Source organism: Trypanosoma theileri, assembly GCF_002087225.1.
Source record: "Trypanosoma theileri isolate Edinburgh chromosome Unknown TM35_Tth_12_V1, whole genome shotgun sequence".
Taxonomy (NCBI): domain Eukaryota; phylum Euglenozoa; class Kinetoplastea; order Trypanosomatida; family Trypanosomatidae; genus Trypanosoma; species Trypanosoma theileri.
The window spans coordinates 103,826-127,327 of NW_021639854.1; the positions used below are offsets into that span (position 1 = coordinate 103,826).

The window sequence follows — 23,502 nt, forward strand, 5'->3', positions numbered from 1 at the left end:
TATTTGTTCTTTACAGAATATATATGTGTGTGTTTTTTTTTTTTTTTTTTTTTTGCTCTCTCTCGTTGAGTGCGTTACTTCTCCCTTTTTTTTTTTCTTCATATTTTCTCTCAGTGGACCCCTCCCTTCACTCCCTCCTCCTTTTATTACGTGTGGCTCTTGGACTACTCCCTCTATATATTCCCTTCTCTATCTATCTATATTTATTTATTTAATCTATTTATTTATCTATTTATTTATCTATATATCTATATATATTATGGAGATATGCTGGAGGGAGCGGCACCCAGCGGCGCGGCGGGGGAGTTGAGATCCCGCCAGCGACGCCGCCGGCAGCGACTGGCCGCCTCCCCGCAGAGCCGCCGGGCCCGCCTGCAGTACAGACGGCGGCACAACGAGCGGGACGGGCGGGTGTATTACTGCGACTACTGCGATCTCTTCGTCAGCAGCGCCGGGCGGAGTTGGACGGAACACCTGCGGGGCGTGCGGCACATGGAGAGTGTCGAGATGTACTACGCCATGCTGGAGAGGAGAGAGGCCGCCTGGTTGGACACCATTCGCGCGGATGTGCAGCAATCACACGTGGAATCCTATCTGCGGGAACATCAAAAGACGGCGGGGAGAGGCGCAGCGATGCCCATGCCGCCCACCACAACGGGATTTGTGGGGAATTGCGGTATTGTGGTGGGTGGGATACAACCAAGTGTGCATCTGCAGACGGCTATCCACAACAACAACAATACTACTACTATTGGTAGTAGTAGTGATAGTGGTAGTGTAATGATGATGATGAGTAGTGAGAGTGGGAATCATAGCGGTAGTGGTATGAATAATAATAATAATAAGAATAATAATAATAACAGTAGTAACAGTCCGAATAGTGTGTTGAATGGATCTCCATCGGTGCGTGTGGGGGGATTTCTTGTTTCTGAAGCTAAACCGCCATTGATTACGATAAACGGCAAGAGTGTTCCACCAATTCAACTAGAACAACATGTAGAGAGAAAGAACTAGGGGCAAAACAACAGAGGAAAGGAACATACACCAGGAAACTACTGTTATATATATTATTGTTATTATTTTTTTTCTCTTACTGTGTTACCTTTATCTTTATGTGGTGCTCTTTTTTTTTTATTTGTCTTTATCTGTCTTCGTGTGCAGCGATCTAGTGTTTCATTACTACCATGATAATCTTGATGTTGATGATTATTATTATTATTATTATTATTATTATTATTATTATTATTATTATTATTATTATTAATTTCCTTGTTCTCGACCCCTCCCGTCTGTTTTTTTTTTTTCTTTTCATCTCCTTTCTGCGGTGGGTGGGAAACCGAAATCAAGAAAAAAAACCTATCTCTCTATCTCTCTCTCTCTCTCTCTCTCTCTTTTTGTATATATTTAGATATATACAGTAGGAAAAGAATCAAAAAAAAAAAAAGAGTTGAATGAGTGCTGGGAGTACAGAACGCCGGCAGCGGATCCGCGCTCAACTGCGGGAGTTCTACGGAGATCCCGCCGGCGGTCGAGTGCCGTCCAATCCACACAACAGTCAAACCTCAAGTAATAACACCAGCGCTACTCGTGTGGCTGTTGGTGCTGCTGCCACTGCGGCGGCCCCGTCTGGTATTCCGCCCGAGATGGATCTCGACTCGGAGTTCTTTAACGTCAATCGCTACATCACGGATCTCCTCCGGCGTGAGAGTCTGAAGGGACTTGTGGAGACCGACACGCAACTCCTACGCTCCGTTCGTCATTTAGATGGAGAATTGCAGGAGTTGGTGTATCGCAATTATGCTAAATTTATTTCCGCCACAGATACTATACGTGAGATGCGGGATAATATTACAGAAATGGATGCCAAACTGCAGGCACTTTCAAGTAATGTGGAGAATATTGATCAAGTATCAAAGAATATTAGTGATAAGTTACAAGCTCATCGTAGTCGTATAGAAGATATGATATCTACTAACCGAATGCTAAGGAAAGTACAATTCCTTGTGGATCTTGCCGATACTATGCGAAGACTTATGGATAAAAAAGAGTATACGACCTGTGTAAAGTATTGGGTTATTGGTGAAACTTTTCTTGAAAAATATGAACATGTACCCAGTATAGCAAAGATTCATTCCGAGTGTAAACTAATTGCTCAACAATTGTATAATAATTTACATGATATGGTGTTTACAGCTTCATTAGATGATCCTGAGGCAATGGATGTTATTCGTGGAGTTGTAGAGAATATGCGTCTTATGCGAGCCACATCCCTTTTTCCTAAAGAAGAAATCATTAAAAAGAATATAAAAGGAGGAGTTGATGCTAGTAGTAGTAGTAGTGGAGGAGATGAAGGGAAAAATAAACTTTCACCTTTTGAAATAGATATTCTAAATACACTTATGAAGAATATAGGTACAAGTTTTGCTACAGGTGTTCAAGGAGTCAATAGTGCTATTAGGGCAGCTTTTGCAATTCCAAATTTTACTTCAATGGATATTACAGAAAGAGCTAAAGTATTACATGATGCTAATTTACGGGAAGCATTAGCAGAATTAAAGAGTATATGTGCTTTATTCTATTCTAACAGTGAACGTGTATATAGTTTATTTAATAATGAAAGTGATACAGTGGCATCCTTGCGTGTAATTGAAGAAGTTCAACCTGTCCTTATTGATATTATTACACTTATTACTAATCATTTAAGTGAACTTCTTATTGCTGTGATAGAATCCGTTGCTGAAGATGGTGAAAGTTCTATGCAAATACCATCATGTATTAAAAATGGTTATGAAGTTATCTTTTCAGCTCTCGCAAAACATCTAAAGTATTATTCTGGTACATTAAAGACACTTGGTGTGAATTATCTTGATAATGCCCATAGTAATCAAAGTCGTCAGTATGGGGTATTGGTAGATCAGTCTGTATTAGAAGTATTTCAACGTTTATTAACGGTATTAGATTCCAAAATGACAGAAGGAGTTATGATGAATTCCACGATTGTCAACTGTGATGTTGAAAAGAATGAAAATTACAAGCAATTACTTTACTTTGCCCTTACACGGTTTGCTTTCAGTAGTGCCGCTACTAGTATAGATACCATCGGTATCACGAATCTTATTAACACAGATACCCTTAAAACTGTAGATGTGGTTGGGATTCAAAAACACTCTGCACATATAGCCCGATCACTTGCCCATCGTGGTGTAGTGTTGTTGGGTCAATTACAATTGGAATGGATTGCCGCATCTTCTTGTCCGGCAAATGCGGTGGATCCCACATCTACGGCTGCAGAAAACTATGGAGTAGCACCTGTTCTCTGTAGTCTTATACAGCAATTAGGGAAAATCTACACAGTCCTACACGATGGGGTTCTTCTAGATACAAGTACGGCAAAGGAAAGACCTGTGAACAGTATGCGGGGTGGATCTCTGTTGTTAACCTCTACGGGTGGGAGTGGACGCAGTAGTGGAAGAGTAAGTTCAAGTAAATTAACGGTAAACTTCACTCGACAGAATGATCACACTTTACAGAGTAGTGTAGATCGAATATTTTTAAAACAATCTCAACATAGTGCTACATTACGAACTTCTCCACGTTTATTACGAGCCACTTCTGTGATGTCTGCGGTGGTGGTTTATATTCTTAAAGGTTTAGTAGAGTATGTGCGGCAACAGACCTTTACACGTCAGGGATTTCAAACTGTACAGATTAGTTGTACGTTTTTTCTCCACGTTCTCACACCAGCCTCAACAGCGGCATCATCATCATCCTTATCATCTACGAGTGCTATTAACAAAAGAGATTATTCCCCATCATCATTCTTAGGAGAGGATTGGATGAGTGAATGTGCAGAGGAGAATATATCCAAAACGGTATCGTATCTTCTTAATGAGTGTTGTACCTGCGCGTATGAACGATGCAAAGAAAAATCTCCGCTAACGTCTGTAGTAATTGATAGACTTGTCAAGTCTGCTCTAGACAAGATGAAGGAGAAGTCTACCGCTGCATAAAAAGAAAAGAAAAAAAGGAATCTCTGTATAGGCTTGTGTGTGTGTGTCTTTTTTTTTTTGTTGGTTAACCTTGCTTTTACATTTCCTTTTTTCTTTTTTTCTGTTTAGGAAAACTTTATGAACGTATGATATACCTCTGTTTATTATTTATTTATTTATTTATTTATTATTATTATTATTATTATTATTATTATTATTATTATTATTATTATTTATTATCTGTTGTTTGTGTTCTGTTGTGCCTGTATTTTCTCCTCTTCAACGCGTCTACTTTTGCTGTGATATCCACTACATATAAAACACAACGGGGTATCGAGAGGAAAAGAGGAAGAGAGGAAAAGCACCATAGTAGGGGATATATACATACACTAAAAGAAAAAGGAAACAAAGATAGAAACGGAAGAAGAGAAAGAAAAGAAGATAAAGACAAGAAGAAGAAATAAAGAAGAAGAAGTAAAAAGAAAAAAAAGAAAAGATGTTTCGCCGTACACAACACCGTGCCATCTCCCAATATAAATTTGGACAACCGTCTTTGACACAAGCCTTTGGCCCAATCCCACGTGAACGTCAAGAAGCCAAAATGGGAAAACTCACGACAACGAAACTCACAAATGGCGTCCGCGTGGTATCGCAGGACTTGGATGGCGCTCACAGTGTATTTGGTGTTTACGTGGATGCGGGGCCAAAGTATGATCCACTGGGTTGTCCTGGTTTAAGTCATGTGATGCGTTATGCTATTCAAACCTCCAATATGGACAGTTCACTCTTTCAGGTGGATCGCACAATGCGGGCGACGGGAACGGCTTATGGCCATGGTGAGATTAACAAACGGTATATTCACTGGAAGGCAGAGGGACGTCGGGATATGTGGGAAAAGCCATTTTCCATGATTGCTACTGGCGTGGTGGCTCCTCGTTTTCATGAAAGTGATGTGGAGCGTTTCCGTGATACGATGGATAATCAACGTGAGGAATTACGTTGGCAACATCCACGTGAATACTGTGTGGATGCATTGGAGACGGTGGCTTTCTTTAAAGAACCACTCGGTGCTCCTCGCATGGTCCCAGCCGCATCAAATGATCGTTGTAATCAAAAGGCACTTGTAGATCACTGGGCCACGTACTTTCATCCAAAGAACGTCACTGTGGCGGCTGTGAATATTCCACATGATGCTTTAATAGCCGCATATGAATCACTCCCATTTCCACACTCAGCAGAGGCACCACATCATGCGAAGTGTCAACCACCCAAATTCTCACACGCGAATGAATCTACACAATTCTATCCTGGAAAACAGGAAGTGGCCTTTGAGGATCGTGCCAAGGCAATGGGTACAGTTCCAGACATGGATGAAGAAGTGATTGCCGCTATTGGAGCCCCAACCTTTGGAGCTGAAGATAATGTGAAGAAGTACGCCACTGCACTTGTGGCCCGTGAAGTCTATCAATCGGCAATAGATCAGGCCATGCCACTCGCCTGTAGTGCCAGTTACGGTGTGCAGACCTTCTACCGCCCTTATGCCTCTACGGGTCTGATGGGCGTCACCCTGCGGGGAGCCCCAAAGGAGATCTCGACACTCTTAGAAACCGCAACAGGCTGTTTCCCAAAAAGTGTCTCCAGTGAGGCCGCAGCGGCTGGACGTGCACGTGCGAAGATGGCATTTGCACGCAGTCATCTTGATATGCTTCGTGACTACTGTGATTTTATTGCTACTTCCCCAGTGGAGGCCGCACAGGTGATGGAAGCTATTAATGGAGTCACGCAAAGTGAAGTGGAGGCGGCATTAACAGCGGCGAGCTCAGTGGCTCCCGCAGTGTTTGTTACGGGTTCTACATTTACATTTCCAAAGGTCGCTAGTCTTAAGAAGGTGAAGTAAAGAATGTTTTTTTTTTTTTTTTTTAGGAAAAAGAGAGAAAAGAACAGACATTATATATAACCTGTATTAAGGATTGGGTGGGATGTTGGGGTGGAGTAGGGGGGATGTGGAGTTGGTATATATATATTTATATATTTCTAGGATGGTGAGTATGATATTTGAATTTGTAAGCTAGATTAAGTGTATGAGTGAGTGAGAGTTGGGAGATTTCTATGAATTGAGGGGGAAAAAAGAACTGAAGTGGGTTAAATGGTGAATGAGTCTCTCTCTCTCTCTCTCTCTCTCTCTCTATTTTTCTCTTTGCGTATATATATATATGGGAAGAGAGGTGTAGTTAGGAAAAATGACAGACAACAGTGTTTGTGTGGGTTGTCATTGTTTGTCTGTCTGTCTGTCTGTGTGTGTGTGTATTTGTGTTGATTATGTGTGTTAATAGTGTGTGTTGTTTCTTCACATTGTGTGGATAATGGAGTTGTTGTTTTTTTTTTTTTTGGATTTCGTTTGTTTGTTTTGTTTTCCAGTTTGTTTTCTTCAACTGTTGCGTTTGGAGAAGAAACTGGAAAGGAATCACAATGATGAAGAATTTATTGGACACATCACACCAAACTGCCCCTTGTAGCAACAGCAAAAAAAAAAAGAAAAAAGAATGACAGAACTATTGAAGAGAATATTTTTTGTTTACATCTATCTCTACCTCTAAATATATATGTGTTGTTTTTCTATCTAATTATTCTTTTTTTTTTTCTTTTTCTTTCTTGGGTTAATATTGTTTGTGGGGGGATTAGGTAGTGTTAGTAAAGAAAGTAAGTAAAAGATCTCTAATGACGGCTCACTGTAGAGTAATACGTACGTGCAGTAGACATACTTTACTGTGTAAACCCAATATCTGTGGAGTGTTGGCAGTATGGGTAGTCCGCCGGGAATACTCTTCACAGAAGAATTACACTACTGATCACAATAATAATAATAATAATAATAATAATAATAATAATAATAATAATAATAATAGTAAAAAAGATAGCAAGAACTCTATAGATACTCTAAATGATAGATCCCATGGTGAGAGCGTAACTACTAGTGATGTGACTCTCCTCACATTAGAGGGACTCCATCGTTACCGTGATGTTTGCCTTGAACCTCTATTACAGCAGAAACGATCAGAACTGCAGAAACTAAAAACAAAAACAACAATGTGTGAGAAAGTTGCAGAGCGTTATGCAGATCGTTACATTTTATTCGTCTTTCTATTATTAACTGCACAAGCTATTATACTTTTTTATTGGGTGTATGTCTGTTTTGATTGGAATTTAGTGGAGCCCATCACCTATTTATTGGGTTACGCCGGTGTGTGGGTTGGTATTGCCTATTATGGGGCTATGCGGCGGGAACTCACTTATTTGACATTTCGTCAAATGTTAACAACGCGATGTTGTCGTCGACTGCTGCGTAAACAAAATGTAAATGTGAAATTGCAAGAGAAACTGCAGGCAGAAGTTCAACTCTTGTCAAGATGGTTACAAGGCCTTAAAGGTCTCTAAGGATATAAATTATTATTATATTTATTTCTTGCTTCTGTGTCTCTCTCTGTCTATATAATTAACGCGTATTTGTATTTTATATGTGTTTTTCCTTTTTCTCCTTCCTGTATCGTTATTGTAATATTTATTTATTTATTTATTCTTTTTCTCCCCTGATATCCCCTTGTGCACTCATTATATATATATATATATATATATATATATATATATATCTGTGTCCATTATTGCAAAGGGAAGAAGAGATATATGAATGTACTTTTTAGTATATATATATATATATCATTGTAATGATCTACTCTCTTTCTCTCTGTATAACTCGTATCAATCTATCTTTATTGGCGATTGTTATTTCTTCTCCTTTTCTTTTCCCTTCTCTTCTTTACATTCTCTATGTGTGTGTGTGTGTATATATATATTATTTCTCTAACTTATAAATACATAGAATCACTCTCATAACTAACAAAAGGAAGAAAGAAAGAAAGAAAGAGAAATAGAGAAGAATCAAACAAGAAAAAAAAAGAAAGAAGAAAAGAGAGAAATATCCAATGAGCGTAGAGGAGGAGTACCGTCTAACCGTCCAACTGCAGCGTAATGAATTGCAAATCCTCCAACGACGATGTAATGAACTCCTGCACGAGCGAAGTATGATGAAAGCCGCCACAGCAGAGGACGTTCGTATGTTTTGTCTGAACTATCAACAGCAACAACTCCAAAGGCAACAACAACAATATATTATTAATACCACTAATAATAATAATAATAATAATAATAATAATAATAATAATAATAATAATAATAGTATCACGACATCTATACAAGAAGGTGTAGCCGGCCGTCCCTCACTCGTTTCCTCCGCGGATTCTATTCCCATCACGGCCATTATGGAGTTTCTCCATCAGTACAGTTCCGGCATGGTCCCTCTCTCTCTCTGCAGCCGACGAAAGCGATCGCGGGAGACGATGGGCGGCGGGAGATTAACAAACGCACTCTCCCAGCAGCGATTAGTGCAGCGGGTGGTGGCCAGACAACGTCTGCGATTGCGGGAGGATGATTTAGAGGAAATGCAACAAGGGATAGAACTACAACAATCACAACAACAACAACAACAACAGGGACAAAACGCGTAGCGCGTTAATTCTGAACGAGGTAGTATTGATAGTAGTATTATTTATTATTATTATTATTATTATTAATATTATTATTATTTATTTAGTAGTTGGTTGTAGTGATATGAGTAGTATGAGTGGTAGTCCCTTCTATATATGGACATGTTGAAATATTTAACAGCGGCTAGAAAATACGATAGATGGTTAGAGATTAGGAATGAGGGAAAAGAAAAAAAAAAAAAAAAGTGGGGTTCTATATATAGTGTGGGTTGGTGAAGAGCAGAAAAAGAAGAAGACTGGGTTGGAAGATGGAACTGTATATCTTATCTACACACTAATGTTAACTATTTCGTTGTTTTTTTTTTTTTTTCTTGTTCTAGATTTCTTTCGTGGTTATAACTCAATCGTTCTTTCTATTCGTTTATTTTCCGTATGAGTATTTCCATTTTTTTGTTTTTTCTTTTTTTTTACACTTTTTTTTTTTACTTTTTTTCTTTTCCTATTCCTCCACCCCTCCTCCTTTATATGATATATATTTATATATGTATATGCATTAATTACTCTATCCTTTTTTTTTTTTTTTGCTGCGAATCTGCATATCATTGCTGGGTCTATATATATATATATATTCTATATCATTCTCTTTCTCTCTTTCATCTCATATATATATATCAGGGTGTGAGAGGAAAACACCTACTAGAAGAACAAAGAGAAATAAAGAAAGTAAATAAAAAAAAGAAAAGAAGGGTTCTATTTCTATTTTTTTCTTTCTCTTCATTTACATCATGTCAGCAGGTGGGGCTTGGGAGGTTGTAGTCGATAAGGCCGTGTTGGAAGTACTGAAGTATCTCACTTGCACAACTACACCTTTCCTGCAGGACTCACAAACCGCCCAGCGAATGCTCACATTGCTTGATAATAGTACCATGCGGGATCTTCTCGTGGAGCGTAATCACGGTGGGTTGTGTGGTATGTTAGGCTGTGGAGGTACACCACTGTATAGAGAGAAGAAAACAATAGAGGGAACAGGAGTCTCTAAAAGCAGCACTACAAATACAAATATGAATATAAACAACTTTAAAGGAAATGTGATGATGTATGATGATGGTGAGGAAAAGGAAGATGAAAATGATGATAGTGGGCCGAATAGTGAAGAAGATGATCCCGAAGTAACAGAGACATTTCGAAAGTATAAAAAGTATCGTGAACAACAAATGAATGTTAATGTTGGGAATAATAATAATAATAATAATCATAATCATAATACAATCATAAAAGAAGAGAAAATAACTCCTTTTCGTGGTGTGCAGTTTATAGATCGTTTCTGTACTCCTGACTGTGCTGTGCAGTTTAAAGAGTTGATGGATAATGTTCCCACATCGCTGGTGTATGAACGGGCGGAGGTGCTGGAGGCGATTGCGGCTTTATTTCCAAATATGAGTCTCGCCTCTCTTCAGCGACTGGCAGGGGCGGAATCTACAGTCGTCGCTAATATTCAAGAAAGAGAAAAGAAGTCTAACGGAAAAGAAAAAGAAAAAGAAGTTGAAGTATCTTCTTCTTCTCTTCAGAAGGATATTACTGTACAAAACAGGGAATCCGAAAAGATGCGAGAAGTGTTGGAAGGAATTCGGGGCGTGGAATGTGTGTGGGAGCGGTCCATGCGGGAATCCACACTTGTGAGTAGTAACAGCAATCATGGAAAGGAGTCGTTGCTTCCCATGTCGTTAATGGCATACGACTTCTTTCTCACCATTTCAACACCAAAAACAAAATCTCTATTCGCGAAATTATGCCGCAGAAATAATAATAATAATAATAATAATAATAATAATAATAATAATAATAATAATAATAATAATAATAATTGTAGTGATACTAATAGTTCCAATGGTGGGAATGTAAGGCAGGATGATAGGGTTTGTGTAAAGGGAGAAGGTAATCTCTATACACAGTGTATGCAGCCCATCCGTGAGAAGTGTCTAGAGAGAGTGGAACCGCAATGGATTGGAGAAAAGGAAGAAGAAGAAGAAACTATTCCTTGTGTAAATCCACTCCAGCAACAGGAGCGACTTTCTCTATTTGCCTCTCAAATCTTCTCTCATCCAACCACCGCAACACTATCACGATTACTCTTATATGATGAAGTAACACTTGTACGTCTGTGGAGTGTTTGGCAGAATGATGGACTTCTCACAACTCTGCGGTTTCCATTCGCACTGCCGAGTGCCATCACGGCTGGGAGTTCAACGGCGACGGGTGTTTTCTTCGCTCTTGTGATGGCCGCAGCGGCTGGTCTCTGCACACCGCAGGGATGGACGGAGTGGCAACAGCGAGATAATGCATTGGAGGAAGTCCTTCAGGCATTACATGTTACCGTGGAGGACTTTGTGGCCTGTGTGCGGGCACTCGTGTTGGATTAAGTATATACAATCGCATAATAATAATAATAATAAGAAGAAAAAGAAAAAATAAAAGAGTTATTTTTGTTTTTTCTTTCTTTCTTTCTTTGTATTTCTATTTACCGTTGATGGTGTCATTACTATGAGTAGAAAGAGAGGTGCTGGTAATACAAATGGTCGTGTTAATAACTATAATAGTAATAATTATTATTAGACTTTATGTGTATGTTATCTATCTATATTTCTTTTCTTCTTTCTTTCTTTCTTCTTATTGTTATTATTATTTCTCTGTGTTTTCAAGTGAACCAATTTCTTTTTTTTTTTTTTTTTGCGCAACTTCTACGTGTGCAGCACACCCGATATATTATATACACCCCATTACACGATAAAAGAAGGAAGAAAAGAAGAAAAAAAAAAAAAGGTAGAAATAACATTTAACAGAAAAAAAGAAAAACAAACAAACAAACAAAAAGAAAACAAACGAAAGCCACTCAGCAATGTTCCACAACAGTTATCAATCTGGCTTTCTCTCTATTCTCTACAGTATTGGCTCCCGCCCACTGCAGATATGGGATACGCAGGTCCGCAATGGCCATGTGAAGCGCATCACCGATGAAGATATTCAATCCTCCGTGCTGGAGGTGGTCGGCAGCAATGTGAGCACGTGCTACATCACCTGCCCGGCAGACCCAAAGAAGACACTTGGCATTAAACTCCCATTTCTCGTGATGATCATTAAAAACTTAAAGCGGTACTTCTCCTTTGAGGTGACCATTCTCGACGATAAGGGCATTCGCCGCCGCTTCCGGGCCTCCAACTATCAGAGCACCACCCGCGTGAAGCCCTTCACCTGCACAATGCCAATGCGATTGGATGAGGGATGGAATCAGATCCAATTTAATTTAGCCGACTTCACTCGACGGGCGTATGGGACGAATTATCTCGAGACTCTACGCGTGCAGTTGCATGCAAACTGCCGGGTGCGGCGATTGTACTTCAGCGATCGACTCTACTCAGAGGAGGAACTCCCACCAGAGTTTAAACTCTTTCTCCCCATCTCCCAACAACAACAACAGCAGCAGCAGGAGCAGATGCAGCAGCAACAGCAGCAGCAAATGCAACAACAGCAGAAACAACAAATGCAGCAACAACAACAAGTGGAGGAGACAACGGAACAGGGAGAATCGGAGGAGCCTAAACAACAACCACCGCCACAGCCCGTAGAGGCAGTATAGAGTTGTGTGTAATGAAGAAGGAGTCTTTATAGTCTATATATATATATATATAAGGACTATAGCTTCTTACTGTGTGTGTGTTTAGGTGTGTGTGTGTGTGTCTGTGTATGAGATAGAGAGAAAAAGAGAGAAATAAAGAATGTGTGAGAGAAAAGGGGGAGAGTAGTCTATGGTAAAGGAAGCATGAAATGACTGGCCTACCCTTTTTTTTTCTCTTAAATCACATTCAACTCTCTTGTTGTTATTTTTGCTTTTTTTTTTTTGTTTTTCGCCTTCTTCTTGTTTTTTTTGTTTTTTGTTTTTTTATATGATTCTGTTTTCTCTATTCTCTTGTTTTTTGTTTCCTTTTTCTTTTTATACCGCTATTATTTGATGATCAGCTCTTATCGTATAATACACCCAGACTTGTCTTTTTGTTATTCGTCATGTAATATCTCTATCTATACATCTTTCTGAGTATTAAGAAGAGAATAAATATATGAATGCAAGAGAGAAAATGTAAAGAAAGAAGAGAGAGTCTTCACGGCAGTAAAAAAGAAAAAAAAAACGAAAGGTTTATGAAGGCGATGGAAAGAAAGAAAGTGGGGTGTAAATATGAGAGAGAGAAAAAAGAAAAAGAAAAAAAGAAAAATTTAAAATAAGAATGACTCTCTGAAAAAGAGAGAGAGAGAGAGAGAAAGAAAGTATAGAGAAAAGTAAAAAAAGAAGAAGAAAGAGTCTTTATATCAAAGATAGACTCTCTCATCTATACAGAACAACAGAAAGAGGAAGAAAGAAAAAGAAAATAAATAGAAGAAAATAAAAAAAAAGAAAGAAAGAAGAACGAACGAACGAACGAAAAGAAAAAGAGAAAAAAATAATAAAAAAAAAAATAAAAAGAGATACAAGCGATGAAGAAACGACATGTAACGACTCAGTTGGTATACACAAACACAATGATTACTGAGGAAAAAAGAAAAAAGAAAAGAATAAAAAAAAAAAAAGGAAAGAATAAAAAAAAAAAACAAGAAAAAAAAAAGATAAAATTTTACACTTACACACACATACACGTATATGTACATGTGCACATACCGATAATCATATATACATACATACACTCAAACACGTACGAGTATTGTTGCTGCTGCTGATAATATATATATATATATACTACTGAACAAAATAATAATAAAAGAAAAAAAGGGAAAAAGGAACATAGATATAGAAAGAGAAGGAGAAGGTATTCAAGTGTTTATGTCCCTAATCTGTACATGTAGTAATTTGAAAAAGAAACCTCTGAATTCTTTTTTTTTTTTTTTGTTTGTTTATTTTTCTTTTTTCTTTTTTTTTTATTTTGAGTATTCTTCGAATATCATTATGTTTTGTTTTTTTCTTTATTTCAGCAACAACAACAACAAAAAGAAAGAAAAAAAAAAGAAAAACGTGGAGGTGTGCATGTATGCTATCTTAATGGTATGTATGTAATATATGTATGTATGTACGTATGTGTGGAAATAGAGTGAGAGATGGACCAGCTGCCTCTCTTCTTTGGTGATGTGTTGTGTGTTGTGGTGTTTCTTTTGGTTTTTTTTTTGTTTTGTTTTTTCTTGTTTTTTTTTTTTTTTTTTTTTTTTTTTTTTTTTTTTTTTTTTTGTTTGTTTATCTATGTATGAAGAGGAAATGAGAATTACTACCACCACTACACAGAATACAACCAACACATGGATTGGAATCTATACAATGAAAGACCTTTCTCTCTCTGTGTGTGTGTGTGTGTCTGTATCTGTGTGGATGGGTGGGTATGTATACATGTATGTGTGAATGATGGAAATAGAGACTACTACTGATATCAAATGAGATGGATTTGGTGAAGGGGTATACTTGATAAATAGGAGGTGATTCTTATTGTATGAATGTTCTATTATTATTATTTTTTTTTTTCCTTCTCTTCTCTTCTCTTCTCATATTTGTATATATATATATATTTATTTATTTCTTTAATCATCACGATAGCAGAGTAGACATAGATTCTAGTCGTAACAGCCGCACGGCCTAGCGGTGTTGTTACCCAGTTGAATATAGATAGATAGACCCCCCACACACACACAGATATATATACATATATATATATATATATATATATATAAACAGGGTTCATCCATACATAGAAAGAAGAAGGAAAAAGAAAAGAAAAAAATACACCTATATTTATCTATATTTATCTATATACATATATATATATGTCTATTCGTGCTGTGCCGCATCCCAGTGGGGTGCCTGTGCGGTTTGACAGTCGCTGGCATCAATACACCGCCGGTCAGCCGCCGACGGCCCTCCGGCCGGTCTCCCGCCTTCTCGACCGGCACTTCCCCTTCGACGAGCCGCGGGTGGTGGCCGCCGTCGCCCGCAAGTCGGGCCTCCCGCCGGCGGAGGTGCGGGCCGCGTGGACCCGGCAGGCGCTCTTGGGGAAAAACATCCACGAGTACATCGAGAACACCCTGCGGGGACTCCCACCACCCACATGGACACTCCTCCTGAAACGACAGCAGAAGCGGGAGGAGATGGAAAAGATAAACGGGAATAATAATAATAATAATAATAATAATAATAATAATAATAATAATAATAATAATAATATGAAGAGTAAGAGTAAGAAGACGAAGAAGAAGGGAAGTAAGAGTGAGGAGGATACAGAGACGGGGAAAAAGGGAGGGGGAACAGAAAAGTCTATTGAAGAAGCCATGTTGCATGGAGAAGAGGCGGCTTATATGGTAGTTGCCGATCGCGTTGTGGAGAAGATCATTAAACATTACGATATCATTGCCGTTGAACAGGTGATTGCAAGTCCATCATGGGGAATAGCGGGTACTGTAGACTTTATTGCTCGTAATAAACAAACACATAAACTTCTCATTGGTGATTGGAAAACAAGTGGAAGTGTAACGAGTGCTTTTCGCTTTGGTTCCTTTGAAACTCCCTGCACGGGATGTCTCTTACATCTCCCTAACAGTAAATTCTACCGTTACGCCATGCAAGTGATTATATACGGAGAAATACTTAAACATGAAAAGTATCTCATGAATGGCTTCTTTGGACATCAAGTGAAACCCGTTAGTAAAGCCCTTTCAGAGATTAACGTTAATCCACGTGATGTTCATGAGGCCCTAGAGTATGGTATTGTACAGTTATCAAAGAATGAAGAAGGGGAAGTGTGTGCAGAGTTTAAAAAGGTAACAGAGAACACTGTATTGCCAGTGGATGCGGGGGATTTGACATTCAGAGAACTGTTGAAAAATGTCATGACGGCTTAGAGTTTAACGCCTGCAAACACCAGAGGGGTTATTTTTTTTTTTTTTTTTCGTTTTTATACTTTTCTCTCTCTCTCTCTGTTTATGTTTTCTGAGGGTTAACAAGAAGAAGAAGAAGAAGAGGGAAGAAAAGGATATGCTCATTTCTTTTTTTTTTCTTTCCAGTTATTATGATTATTATTATTATTATTATTATTATTATTATTATTCTGGTTCTCATATCTCCCTCAGCTATGTCGAGAACTCTCCTTCTCTTTCTCTCTCCGTACAGGATATGAACAGAGTTATACAGCTATGCCACAGATATATATATATATATATAGACACTTTTTGGTTCCCCGTTTGCTGTATTGTATTTCAACACCAGAAAACACACAGTCCTTTAAGTAAATGATTTCTTTCCTTTTCTCTTCTTGTTTAACTGTGTTTCCCATCATTGTGGGATGGTGTGTGTGTGTGTGGCAGTTTATTATTATTATTATTTGTTGTTATTATTATTATTATTGGATCCATCTCTCTCTCTCTCTCTCTCTCTCTCTGTAGTTTGGCGGGGAGTGGTTTTAATTGTTGATGTATTTATTTCTTTATTTCTACTTTTCTTTCTCTGGAAAACTAGAATGCCGCAAAAACCATAAAGGAAAAAAGAAAAAAGAATTGGCAAATAAAAAGGTCCGTAAAGGAAAGAGAAAAAAAAATAAAAGAGACATTTGAAAGAGTCCAACAAAATACATAAAAAAGAAAAGCGAAAGGGAAAAGGCAGTGGTAATAAAAAAGTTATAGCAATATTTTAATGGGAACAACCACTTCAAAGAACTCTGTGAATCAACGGGGAAAAGCACAAACATGTATTAAACAAAAAACACGAGTTAATTCTGAAAAAACACGCACTAAATCACAAACTTCAACAAAAACATTATCTCCTCCTGCAGCTCGTGGACTACAGGAATCATCAGAAGAGAGGGAGAGAGGAAAGAAAAAGAGTGAATCTGTTACCACACATCCTATTACTCATAAAACAGAGAGGAGTGAACCCTTTGCGGTATTACGAAAAGGAGATCCTAATGAAGAAAATCTTTTCGGACCATTTAGTGTTAATAGTCATGATGATATCAATAGTAATACTATGAATAGTGATCCTAGGATAAATACCTTTGCTACTGCTAATTCTAATTCTAATAATAATACTAATACTACTATGACTGCTAGTAATACTATTGCCGCCCCACGATCACCGAATTCACCATCCCTGGCAGCAGCCCAGCCATCATCGCCTATACCAACATATATATCTCAACTACTACCAAATACACCATCTACACCTGTTCTGTTATCGTTTCGTATGCATTCATTCTCTTCAAGAGAAGGAGGTTTCTCACAGAATTCACCAGAGTCTAATATATCTATTTCTAGTACTGTACCTATTCATACACGTTTTTTAGAAATCAAAGGATATCCTGCTGTGTTGGAAAACTATGGAAACACCTGTTATTGTAATGCCGTCCTGCAGCTTTTCTACCACTGTACCCCACTAAGACTGCGGCTTCTTGAATTGCATGAAATTTTATCCCGGGGAAAAGTACTTGTCGGTCTGGATGAATCTTCTGTATTGAGGATCTTCACAGATATCATTGCAAAGATGCATAAGGCAAGTAATAGTAAAAAGTTACGTAAAGATATTATTTCACCAAAACCACTCCTTTCCTGTGTAAAAAGCCTCAACTCAACGTTTAATAATGATCTTCAACATGATGCCCATGAATTTGCTATTTTTATACTTAGTAGCATGATAGATGTGGAGACACATATGATGGAGAATGAGAAAAACCGAAAACTTTTCTTTGATTTAAAGAATAATAACAATAGTAGTAAAAATCTTAAATGGTCAGAAAAATGGCGATGGAGACGAAAAGAAAGTAATGTTAATACCCCAAACTCTTTTGATACTAGTGATTTTCAGAATGCAAATGTGGAACTTCCACTTGCATTGCGAGGAGGAGGAGGAGGAGCTGCTGGGGGGTTCAATACGAATAACATATCAACATTTGATTCTTTTAATGACTTGTGTGAACTGCGAGGGGCTACGCAAACAGCAGCGACCTCACCATCTTCTCCCTCTATAGCTGCTACTCCCTCTATTGCTTCTGCTCCTTCTGCTGCTGCTGCTGCTGCTATTCCTACTACTGTTGTTGATAAGAGTACATTATCACCATTGCAGGTGATATTTGGTGGTCAATTCGCCTCACTGATGGCATGTCTAGAGTGTGAGCGTGTAACGGTTCAACGTGAGCCTTTTGTAGATCTTAGTCTTGATATTGAGCAGGGCACATCACTGCAGCGATGTGTGGAGAACTTTGGTAAACCAGAACTCTTTTACGGTAACAATAAGTTGTATTGTAATCACTGTAAGAAGCAAGTAGTGGCACAAAAGATGATTCGTGTACATCGTCTGCCAGAGTTTGCTCTATTAGTACATTTAAAACGGTTTCAGTATGATGAGAAGACTGGTGGGATGAAGAAGAAGAATGTTCATGTCGCTCTTCCACGTGAAATTGATTTGGTGGAATATGAACCATATGAAGATGAAGATGATAATAATAATAATAATAATAATAATAATAATAATAATAATAACAGAGAACGTGCGGCTTCTAGTGGTAATGTAAGTGATAATAGTAGAAATATTATCGCTGCGGATGGAGTTAATAGTCGTGGTAATAGTATTAATAATAATCATCATCATCCTAATGATTATTATTATGATGTTGGGTTACCATCCAAGGGCCTTCCTACGTGGTCTCCGAGGGATCTGCATAGTAATTCCGCAGCGAAAGATAATAATATTACGCATAATGATATTAATGAGAAATATACCACAAACGGTCAAAACAACAAAAACAAAAACAAAAATAGTAATCATTATAATAATCATCATCGTCATCCTCATCATCATGGTGAGGAACGGAACGAAGAAAAGAATAACACGCATATACACGTGGATACGGAAACTGGTATACCGCAGCCATCTGCACGTTTACTACAAAAGTTAAATGGAATGGAACAACGAAAAGGACGGTTTGTGCTCAGTGGCTTCGTTACGCACACCGGCGAGGGGCCAAATCTCGGGCATTACTTCACATGTGTGCGGCACGGATCCCAATGGCGGCGCTTTGATGATGTGACGGTGTATGAACTCTCCGAGAATGAAGTGCAGGAGTATTGGGGTGTGCCCATTCCAGTGAGTGGGGTGATTACTTCCACATCCTACATATTATTATATGAACGTGTTGCATGAGCCAATTTTATTATTATTATTATTATTATTATTATTATTATTATTTTGATTACTGTTCTTTTTTTTTTCTCTCTCTTTTGATTCCAATACTTTGCGTGGTTGTCTCTCTTTCTACAGGAAACAGCACGAGGGGAATGCGAATAGTGCGAGAACTTGTGTAGAAAAGGATATTTAGGGTAGTGGTACCCGTATGATGGGAAAAAGACAGAAAAAAAACAGGCAAGAGAGAAAAAAAGAAATGAAAGACATGAGATGAAAGAAGAACGTTAAAATAAGCGAAAAAAAAAAAAAAAACGGGTCGGATGAGTAGAAAAATATATATATGATGTTGCTTTTTATACGATTACTTTGTCTTTTTTATTATTATTTTTATTGTCATTTGTTTTTTGGGGGAGAGAGAGTGGTGGAAAGAGTAGATATACACTTGTATGTCTCCCATATATGATTTTTACGAGATCTTTATTGAATTGGAGTAATGCAGTTATTTATTTATTTTTTTCCCCCTGTCTGTAGTCTCTTTGCGTTTACTACAGTTCCATTGTGATATACTTTCTGTATTCTCTTTCATTGAGTTGATCTCCCTCTTTCTTTATTTATTTATCAATCTCTCTCTCTGTATGTACGTATGTATATATCTGTGATTAGGTGTGTTTAGGTGTTTTTGCCTAAATGAGTGTACGCTTCCATTAAGACCCTCCTTTTTGTGTTTCTTTTCTATTCTTTTTCTTTTTATTCTTCCTTCCTTACAAATGAATACTCTTTCTGTATGATGAAGTGATGATGCGAAGGGCACTTTTATTTCGTGTTCCCATCACAGTTCAGGCAGCGTCTGGAATGGAGGGATATAAACAGCAAGAACAACAGAAGTTAAAGCCAAAGTATCATCAGGGAAGCTGCAGTAATGCGAATGTCTACACCCAAATCCAAACTAATCTCCAAGAGGACAGTGTGAAGCTCAGCAGCACAAAAGCCTTTTGGTCAGATGAAGCCAAGGAAGTAACACTGCATGATCTCAAACGAAGATATGCAAATGATCGATTTGTTGATAAAAAGACACGTTTTGTGGTTCGTCAACGAGTGCGGGAGGATGGTGTTACATCTAATCTATTTCCTCTACACATAAATCCCACACTGGAGCTCTTCTCTTATGAAATTGTGGCCACTCGCCGTATTTTTCACACAAAACCAACGAACAAGGAGAAAATGACAACGAACAAAACCAACAACAGCAGCAGCAGCAGCAGTAAATCAAAAAGTCGTCGAAAGAAAGATGTTGTTGTTGTTGAAGAAGCAGAAACAAATACAAACACAACAACAGCAACAACAGCTAATATTACTTCTATTGTGAGACGAGTGGATGAGAGACGGGCGTGGATTGTCGTTCAGCGATTTCTACGTCGTTGTGTCCCAGAAGCCCCTCCGCTTGTGAATGTACGCAATAAGGTTTATTCTACAGCCCCGCTACCTACAAAGGCGTTGGAACTTCCACCGGAGTATCTTGATATGGGATGGGAAGGGTGTAAAGTACGTTTTGTAGGTAAAGCCGCAATGTCTAAGATGTCTCCCAATGATGTACAGGAAGTAACGAATAAAATTGTTTCTTGGGCGTTAAGGCAAGAAACGCAAGAGGGAAAAAAGTTTTCTGTTGGACGTGAGTCAAATGGAAAAATTGTATGTACACATGATTGTATCAGTGTATCTGGACTTCGTATCTTTAAAGGGACTATTCTACGAGCCGTATTTGTAGATGTCAGTGGGGCCACAGAAGAAAGTACAACACCTGTGGTTCCTCTTATTTCTCATTCCCAAGTACCAACCACGGCTGTATTAACAACACTCACTGCGGGACATCACACTAATACACCACTACGATTTCTTGTTAAGGAGTTTATACGTGAATTTGAGTTTAAAGAGACACCTGTTCAAAGTTACAGAATTGAGGATGGTTCAGGTGTAACGATGGCATCTTTGTGGAATGTTACCAAGTCATCTACACTCAGTGTGGGTGTTGTGTATGAAGTTGTGGATTATCATGTGCGTGTGTTTGAAAGCCGTGGTGGGATGCGATTGGTGGAGATGAAGGTGGGAGAGACCACGTTTAAAGTTATCAAAGAAGAAGAAGAAGAAGAAGAAGAAAAAAAAAAAGAAAACGCAGCATGTGATGTGGAGCCGGTGAAAAAACGACGACGTAAACATGGCAAAGACACCACCGCAAAGGAGGAAGAGGAAGAGGAAGAGGAAGAAAAAGAAAAACGAAAAGGAAAAAAAAAGCAAACAGAAGAAGAAAATACATTAAAAATAATACCTGATATTCCTCAGGAAACTACTCTTTCCTCTCTTCCTGGTGAATTGGTACTGAAAATTGATACCAAGTGTACAGTCGCCGTGGAAGTTTCATTATGGGAAGAAGTCAAACAACACTTTGGCAGCGGCCCTTATGATAGTGCCACGGAAGAACGAATTGCCCGATCTGTTCAAGGCACGCCTGTTGTGATTGCGGCCACCCTGCGACACTCCACTATTCGTTTTGTTCGTTTTAACATCACCCCAACAGAGACAGATCTCGATCCGGCACTGCAGCGGTTTGTGCGGGAGTTGGATGCTGGTCAGCCCTACGCCGTGTTGGTGGACTACACCGTAGTGCCCCTGCAGGCCCTTCACTGCTGTTACGATCCCCGCATGAAGTCCTGGCAGGATATTGTCGTCACCGCCTGTTCATTCCTGCCGGCGCGGCGATTAGACATTTTGGAGTTATTTCGCACCGCCCTGCAGTCCGGACTGCAGCAGTGGGGCATCACACTCGCCGCGCAGCCGCTCAGCAGTAAATCACTCTCACTCCTACCAGCTCCACAGAGGGCAACGGCGAAGAGTTTTGGGCAGAGTGGTGAACGTCAACAACAACAACAGCGACAAGGAGGAAAGTTTAAGAAATCTATTTCCACATCCGCCGCATCTTCACCTTCAGCGATGCGTCATCCTCCACCAGCATCATTCCCAACAACTTTTGCCGTAGTGGCAATTGCCCCATCACACATGGATGAAGCCGAGTTAACACGCACTACACAGACCGCACACGCAATGGCACGGTACTTTCGCACAACAACGACTATTACTGTACCGGATGAAAAAGAGGCTGTACGGTTTCTCGTTCAACAATTAACCAATGCCACTGATGGAGTACTGAAAGATCCTAATACAGTTGTTATTATTATTTCAGGAGAACGTGAAACTCGTCCATCACGATGGGTTCTTGCAGAATGTTTAACACGTGGTATTCTCGCTGTCTTTATGCCTCCTGCTTCTTCACCAAAACGACAGAACTTATTATGTGAAAATGCCCGAGCACGATTACGTATGGTATTTGAAACAGATACTCTTCGTGGAATAAATGTCGCCCGCGAAGTTCCAGCCGTGGCCCAACGCCGTGTACTTATTGTTGGTATTGATGCCTGTCATACCACAACATTCAGTACAGGTGCGGTGGTTGGTATCTTATGCACATCTGAACGTAATCATCTTTTACCTTTATTCTGGAAACATGAATCCCGTGGACAGGAGGTGGATCAGGTGGAGGCGCACTTCCGGATATTATTGCAAAAGGCATCTGATCTTTACGGTGGTGTGGATGAAGTTGTAATCTTTCAAGATGGTGATGTGTACAGTGAGATGCCACGTATGCAAGCTCATATACCGCCAGGTTGTGGTTTCACCTTTATGTGTTTACACAAACGAACGAATGTACGTTTTGTACATCAAAGTAAAGAATCTGGTGGAGTGGGAAATGTTGTGAAGGGTGCCGTTGTGCAGGCCCTTACTCCAATTGCTCTTGACAACGATGAGGGTGTATTACCATCTTTCTTTTTACAGAATCATGATTGTAATATGTCTACAGCCCGAACAGTGCAGTATACGATTCACAGTGTAAGTCCAACACTGGATGTCTCTGATGTGCAGCAACTCTCATTTGTCCTCTCACACGTATTGGCTACGCAATCCACGAAACTACCAATGTCCACACGGTGTGCACATCGTCTGGCAAGTGTGGCGGAGCGGCTCTTGGATGCGGCACCACCACTACAGTACGATATGATTCCTGCCCCATTAAATGAACGGTTGTGGTTTTTCTAAGACCAAATTGTTGTTGTTGTTTTTTTTTTTTTTGTTTTTTTTTTATGTCATATTATTTTTTTTTTTTGTTTATTTCGTTATCAGAATTACTCTTTCTAAAATGGGGTGTTTTTATTGATTTGTTTTTTCTTGGGATTCTTACATGAGTTTCCGTCTGTGTTGTCTTCAGTACACACTCATGTTTTCCCTTTTTATTTTTTTTTTCTATTGTATACCTATATATATATATATATATATTTGGGGGGCAGTCATCCTCACAGTTACCCCCGGGTTTGCTGGGCATCCTGATCTTGTGATCTCTTCTTTTAGTATGGGACCGGGTTTATTTGTTTGTTTGTTTGATTGTTTTTTTTTTTTTTCTTTTTATTGGCTGAGAATAGGGCGTAAAGTAAAGACGGAACGTTATGGGTGATCTACAGAAATATCAATCAACTTGTGTTTATTTATTTACTATTATTGTTATTATTATTTACGTTCCTCTTTAGCATCATTGCCCCTTCGTTGTCACAATCAATCTATCATCCTATGATCTGCCACTAACACTGCGGTACTGTCATCGACCCACTTTACATTCTCACACTGCATTATTATTTTTATTTATATTTATATTCACTTTTTCACTCCTCTTTTT

The 23,502-nt window shown here is 38.8% G+C and overlaps 10 protein-coding genes across 10 annotated transcripts; all 10 read left to right on the forward strand.

Moving 5' to 3' along the window:
* Positions 1-267: 267 nt before the first annotated feature.
* TM35_000121440 (elongation factor 1-alpha (ef-1-alpha)) lies at positions 268-1,014 on the forward strand (the record flags this gene model as incomplete). The annotated part of the gene is made up of 1 exon (XM_029025119.1): positions 268-1,014. One exon carries the CDS (start codon positions 268-270, stop codon positions 1,012-1,014), a length of 747 nt encoding a protein of 248 aa, XP_028883435.1.
* Positions 1,015-1,451: 437 nt separating this feature from the next.
* On the forward strand, positions 1,452-4,010 carry TM35_000121450 (Vps51/Vps67 protein; the record flags this gene model as incomplete). Its single annotated transcript, XM_029025120.1, has 1 exon — positions 1,452-4,010. One exon carries the CDS (start codon positions 1,452-1,454, stop codon positions 4,008-4,010), a length of 2,559 nt encoding a protein of 852 aa, XP_028883436.1.
* A 475-nt stretch (positions 4,011-4,485) lies between these two features.
* On the forward strand, positions 4,486-5,886 carry TM35_000121460 (mitochondrial processing peptidase alpha subunit; the record flags this gene model as incomplete). The annotated part of the gene is made up of 1 exon (XM_029025121.1): positions 4,486-5,886. The coding sequence occupies one exon, from the start codon at positions 4,486-4,488 to the stop codon at positions 5,884-5,886; it is 1,401 nt and encodes a 466-aa protein (XP_028883437.1).
* Positions 5,887-6,707: 821 nt separating this feature from the next.
* TM35_000121470 (uncharacterized protein) lies at positions 6,708-7,424 on the forward strand (the record flags this gene model as incomplete). Its single annotated transcript, XM_029025122.1, has 1 exon — positions 6,708-7,424. One exon carries the CDS (start codon positions 6,708-6,710, stop codon positions 7,422-7,424), a length of 717 nt encoding a protein of 238 aa, XP_028883438.1.
* A 545-nt stretch (positions 7,425-7,969) lies between these two features.
* Positions 7,970-8,551, forward strand: TM35_000121480 (uncharacterized protein; the record flags this gene model as incomplete). Its single annotated transcript, XM_029025123.1, has 1 exon — positions 7,970-8,551. One exon carries the CDS (start codon positions 7,970-7,972, stop codon positions 8,549-8,551), a length of 582 nt encoding a protein of 193 aa, XP_028883439.1.
* Positions 8,552-9,315: 764 nt separating this feature from the next.
* TM35_000121490 (uncharacterized protein) lies at positions 9,316-10,950 on the forward strand (the record flags this gene model as incomplete). Its single annotated transcript, XM_029025124.1, has 1 exon — positions 9,316-10,950. The coding sequence occupies one exon, from the start codon at positions 9,316-9,318 to the stop codon at positions 10,948-10,950; it is 1,635 nt and encodes a 544-aa protein (XP_028883440.1).
* Positions 10,951-11,426: 476 nt separating this feature from the next.
* TM35_000121500 (Flagellar Associated Protein) lies at positions 11,427-12,164 on the forward strand (the record flags this gene model as incomplete). The annotated part of the gene is made up of 1 exon (XM_029025125.1): positions 11,427-12,164. One exon carries the CDS (start codon positions 11,427-11,429, stop codon positions 12,162-12,164), a length of 738 nt encoding a protein of 245 aa, XP_028883441.1.
* Positions 12,165-14,383: 2,219 nt separating this feature from the next.
* On the forward strand, positions 14,384-15,454 carry TM35_000121510 (uncharacterized protein; the record flags this gene model as incomplete). Its single annotated transcript, XM_029025126.1, has 1 exon — positions 14,384-15,454. The coding sequence occupies one exon, from the start codon at positions 14,384-14,386 to the stop codon at positions 15,452-15,454; it is 1,071 nt and encodes a 356-aa protein (XP_028883442.1).
* A 787-nt stretch (positions 15,455-16,241) lies between these two features.
* On the forward strand, positions 16,242-18,743 carry TM35_000121520 (putative ubiquitin hydrolase, putative,cysteine peptidase, Clan CA, family C19; the record flags this gene model as incomplete). The annotated part of the gene is made up of 1 exon (XM_029025127.1): positions 16,242-18,743. One exon carries the CDS (start codon positions 16,242-16,244, stop codon positions 18,741-18,743), a length of 2,502 nt encoding a protein of 833 aa, XP_028883443.1.
* Positions 18,744-19,523: 780 nt separating this feature from the next.
* Positions 19,524-22,871, forward strand: TM35_000121530 (argonaute-like protein; the record flags this gene model as incomplete). The annotated part of the gene is made up of 1 exon (XM_029025128.1): positions 19,524-22,871. One exon carries the CDS (start codon positions 19,524-19,526, stop codon positions 22,869-22,871), a length of 3,348 nt encoding a protein of 1,115 aa, XP_028883444.1.
* Between the last annotated feature and the right edge of the window lie 631 nt (positions 22,872-23,502).